Genomic DNA, 4,579 nt, shown 5'->3' with positions numbered 1-4,579 from the left:
AGGCAGCACTCCTTGCGAAGGCAGCACTCCTTGCAAAGGCAGCACTCCTTGCGAAGGCAACAGTCCATGCAAAGGCAGCACTCCTTGCGGAGGCAGCACTCTGTGCAAAGGCAGCACTCCCTGCAAAGGCAGCACTCTGTGCAAAGGCAGCACTCCTTGCGAAGGCAGCACTCTTTGCGAAAGCAGCACTCCTTGCCAAGGCTGCACTCCTTGCGAAGGCAGCACTCCTTGCGAAAGCAGCACTCTGAGCAAAAGCAGCACTCCATGCGAAGGCTGCACTCCGTGCGAAGGCAGCACTCCTTGCAAAGGCAGCACTCATTGGAAGGCAGCATTCGTTGCAAAGGCAGTACTCCCTGCGAAGGCAGCAGTACTTGCGAAGGCATTACCCCTTGCGAAGGCAGCACTCCCTGCGAAGGCAGCCCTCCTCTCGAAGGCAGCCCTCCTTGCGAAGGCAGTACTCCTTGCAAAGGCAGCACTCCTTGCGAAGGCAGCACCCCTTGCGGAGGCACCACTCCTTCTGAACGCAGCACTCCTTGCGAAGGCAACACTGCTAGCGAAGGCAGCACTCCTTGCGAAGGCAGCACTCCTTGCGAAGGCAGTACTCCTTGCAAAGGCAGCACACCTTGCGAAGGCAGCACTCCTTGCGAAGGCTGCACTGTGTACGAAGGCAACACCCCTAGCGAAGGCAGCACTCTGTCCCAAGGCAGCACTCCATGGGAAGGCAGCACTCCTTGAGATGGCAGCACTCCTTGCGAAGGCAGCACTCCTTGCGAAGGCAGCACTCCTTGCGAAGGCAGCACTCCTTGCGAAGGCAGCACTCCTTGCGAAGGCAGCACTCCTAGCGAAGGCAGCCCGCATTGCGAAGGCAGCACTCCTTGCGAAGGCAGCACTCTTTGCGAAGGGAGCACTACTTGCGAAGGCAGCACTCCTTGGAAGGCAGCACTCCTTGCTAAGGCAGCACACCTTGCGAAGCCAGCACCCTGTGCAAAGGCAGCACTCCTTGCGTAGGCAGCACTAGTAGCAAAGGCTGCACTTCCTAGCGAAGGCAGCACTCCTTGTGAAGGCAGCACTCTGTGCAAAGGCAGCACTCCATGCAAAGGCAGCACTCTGTGTGAAGGCAGCACTCCTAGCGAAGGCTGCACTCCTTGCGAAAGCAGCACTCCTTGCAAAGGCAGCACTCATTGGAAGGCAGCACTCGTTGCAAAGGCAGTACTCCCTGCGAAGGCAGCAGTACTTGCGAAGGCATTACCCCTTGCGAAGGCAGCCCTCCGTGCGAAGGCAGCACTTCTAGCGAAGGCAGCACTCCTTGGAAGGCGGCACTCCTTGCGAAGGCAGCACTCCTTGCGAAAGCAGTACTACTTGCGAAGGCAACACTCCTTGCGAAGGCAGCAGTCCTTGCGAAGGCAGCACTCCTTGTGAATGCAGCACTCCTTGCGAAGGCAACACTCCTTGCAAAGGCAGCACTCCCTGCGAAGGCAGCACTCCTTGCGAAGGCGCCACCCCATGCGAAGGCAGCACTCCCTGCGAAGGCAGCACTTCTTGCGTAGGCAGCACTCTGTGCGTAGGCTGCACTCTGTGCGAAGGCAGCAATCTGTGCAAAGGCAGCACTCCTTGCGAAGGCTGCACTCCGTACGAAGGCAGCACTCCTAGCGAAGGCAGCACTCCATCCTCAGGCAGCACTCCTTGGGAAGGCAGCACTCCTTGCGAAGGCAGCAGTCCTTGCGAAGGCAGCAGTCCTTGCGAAGGCTGCACTCCTTGCGAAGGCAGCACCCCTTGCGAAGGCAGCACTCCTTGCGAAGGCAGCACTCTGTCAAAGGAAGCACTCCGTGTGAAGGCAGCACTATGTGCGAAGGCTGCACTCCGTGCGAAGGCAAAACCCCTTGCGAAGACAGCACACCCTACAAAGGCAGCCCTCGTTGCGAAGGCAGCACTCCTTGCGAAGGCAGCCCTCATTGCGAAGGCAGCACTCCTTGCGAAGGCATTTCTCCTTGTGAAGGCAGCACTCCTTGCAAAGGCAGCAGTCCTAGCGAAGGCAAAACCCCTTGCGAAGACAGCACACCCTACAAAGGCAGCCCTCGTTGCGAAGGCAGCACTCCTTGCGAAGGCACTCCTTGCGAAGGCAGCACACCTTGCAAAGGCAGCACTCATTGGAAGGCAGCACTCGTTGCAAAGGCAGTACTCCCTGCGAAGGCAGCAGTACTTGCAAAGGCATTACCCCTTGCGAAGGCAAAACTCCCTGCGAAGGGAGTCCTCCTTGCGAAGGCAGCCCTCCGTGTCAAGGCAGCACTTCTAGCGAAGGCAGCACTCCTTGGAAGGCAGCACTCCTTGGAAGGCAGCACTCCTTGCGAAGGCAGCACCCCTTGCGAAGGCAGTACTACTTCCGAAGGCAGAACTCCTTGCGAAGGCAGCACTCCTTGCGAAGGCAGTACTCCTTGCAAAGGCAGCACTCCTTGCGAAGGCAGCACTCCTTGCGGAGGCACCACTCCTTCTGAACGCAGTACTCCATGCGAAGGCAACACTGCTAGCGAAGGCAGCACTCCTTGTGAAGGCAGCACTCCTTGCGAAGGCAGTACTCCTTGCAAAGGCAGCACACCTTGCGAAGGCAGCACTCCTTGCGAAGGCTGCACTCTGTATGAAGGCAACACTCCTAGGGAAGGCAGCACTCGGTCCCAAGGCAGCACTCCTTGGGAAGGCAGCATTCGTTGCGAAGGCAGCACTCCTTGCGAAAGCAGCACTCCTAGCGATGCAGCACTCCTTGCGAAGCCAGCTCTCCTTAGAAGGGCAGCACTCCTAGCGAAGGCAGCACTCCTTGCGAAGGCAGCAATCCTTGCAAAGGCAGCATTCCTTGTGAAGGCAGCACTCCTAGCGAAGGCAGCACTCCTAGCGAAGGCAGCACTCCTAGCGAAGGCAGCACTCCTAGCGAAGGCAGCAATCCTTGCGGAGGCAGCACTCCTTGGAAGGCAGCACTCCTTGCAAAGGCAGCACTCCCTGCGAACGAAGCATACCTTGCGAAGGCACCACCCCATGCGAAGGCAGCACTCCCTGCGAAGGGAGCCCTCATTGCGAAGGCAGCACTCCTTGCGAAGGCAGCACTCCTTGCGAAGGCAGCACTCCTTGGAAGGCAGCACTCCTTGCAAAGGCAGTACTCCCTGCGAAAGCAGAACTACTTGCGAAGACATTACTCTTTGCGAAGGCAGCACTCCCTGCGAAGGCAGCCCTCTTTGCAAAGGCAGCCCTCCTTGCGAAGGCAGCACTCCTAGCGAAGGCAGCACTCCTTGCGATGGCAGCGCTCCTTGCAAAGGCAGCACTCCTTGCGAAGGCAGCACACCTTGAGAAGGCAGCACTCCTTGCGGATGCAGCACTCCCTGCGGAGGCAGCACTCCTTGCGAAGGCACCACTCCTTGCGAAGGCAGCACTCCCTGCAAAGGCAGCACTCCCTGCGAAGGCAGACCTCCTTGTGAAAGCAGCACTCCTAGCGAAGGCAGCACTCCTTGCGAAGGTAGCTCTCCTTAGAAGGGCAGCACTCCTGGTGAAGGCAGCACTCTTTGCGAAGGCATATCTCGTTGCGAAGGCAGCACTCCTTGCAAAGGCAGCACTCCGTGCGAAGGCACCACCCCTTGTGAAGGCAGCACTCCCAGCAAAGGCAGCCCTCATTGCGAAGGCAGCACTCCTTGCGAAGGTAGCACTCCTTGCGAAGGCAGCACTCTTTGCGAAGGCACCACCCCTTGCGAAGGCAGCACTCCCTGCAAAGGCAGATCTCATTGCGAAGGCAGCACTCCTTGCGAAGGCAGCACTCCTTGCGAAGGCAGCACTCCTTGCGAAGGCAGCACTCCTTGCGAAGGCAGCACTCATTGGAAGGGACCACTCGTTCAAAGGCAGTACTCCCTGAGAAGGCAGCACTACTTGCGAAGGCATTACCCCTTGCGAAGGCAGCCCTCCTCTCGAAGGCAGCCCTCCTTGCGAAGACAGCACTCCTAGCGAAGGCAGCACTCCTTGTGAAGGCAGCACTCCTTGCGAAGGCAGTACTCCTTGCAAAGGCAGTACTCCTTGCGAAAGCAGCACTCCTTACGGAGGCAGCACTCCTTGTGAATGCAGCACTCCTTGCGGAGGCAGCACTCCTTGTGAATGCAGCACTCCTTGCGAAGGCAACACTCCTTGCGAAGGCACCACCCCTTGCGAAGGCAGCACTCCCTGCGAAGGCATTACCCCTTGTGAAGGCAGCACTCCGTGCGAAGGCAGCCCTCCTTGTGAAGGCAGCACTCCTTGCGGAGGCACCACTCCTTCTGAACGCAGCACTCCTTGCGAAGGCAACACTGGTAGCGAAGGCAGCACTCCTTTCGAAGGCAGCACTCTGTGCAAAGGCAGCACTCTGTGCAAAGGCAGCAGTCCTTGCGAAGGCAGCATTCTGTGCAAAGGCAGCACTCCGTGAGAAGGGAGCATTCCTTGCGAAGGCAGCACTCCTGGCGAAGGCAGCACTCCTGGCGAAGGCAGCACTCCTTGCAAAGGCAGGACTCCTTGCGAAGGCAGCACTCTGAGCAAAAGCAGTACTCCATGCGAAGGCTGCACTCTGTGCGAAGGC

General features: G+C 58.7%; 1 protein-coding gene across 1 annotated transcript; it reads left to right on the top strand.

Annotated features, from left to right (window-relative positions):
• The first annotated feature begins 3,280 nt into the window (after positions 1–3,280).
• On the top strand, positions 3,281–3,889 carry LOC126143472 (uncharacterized). Its single transcript, XM_049915394.1, has one exon. The coding sequence runs from the start codon at positions 3,281–3,283 to the stop codon at positions 3,887–3,889; it is 609 nt and encodes a 202-aa protein (XP_049771351.1).
• The last annotated feature ends 690 nt before the right edge of the window (positions 3,890–4,579 follow it).

The sequence above is a fragment of the Schistocerca cancellata genome, unplaced genomic scaffold (assembly GCF_023864275.1).
Source record: "Schistocerca cancellata isolate TAMUIC-IGC-003103 unplaced genomic scaffold, iqSchCanc2.1 HiC_scaffold_804, whole genome shotgun sequence".
In the NCBI taxonomy this organism is placed as follows: Eukaryota; Metazoa; Arthropoda; class Insecta; order Orthoptera; family Acrididae; genus Schistocerca; species Schistocerca cancellata.
Note: the sequence above shows the minus strand (reverse complement) of the source record. Positions and strands in the feature narration are given on the sequence as shown.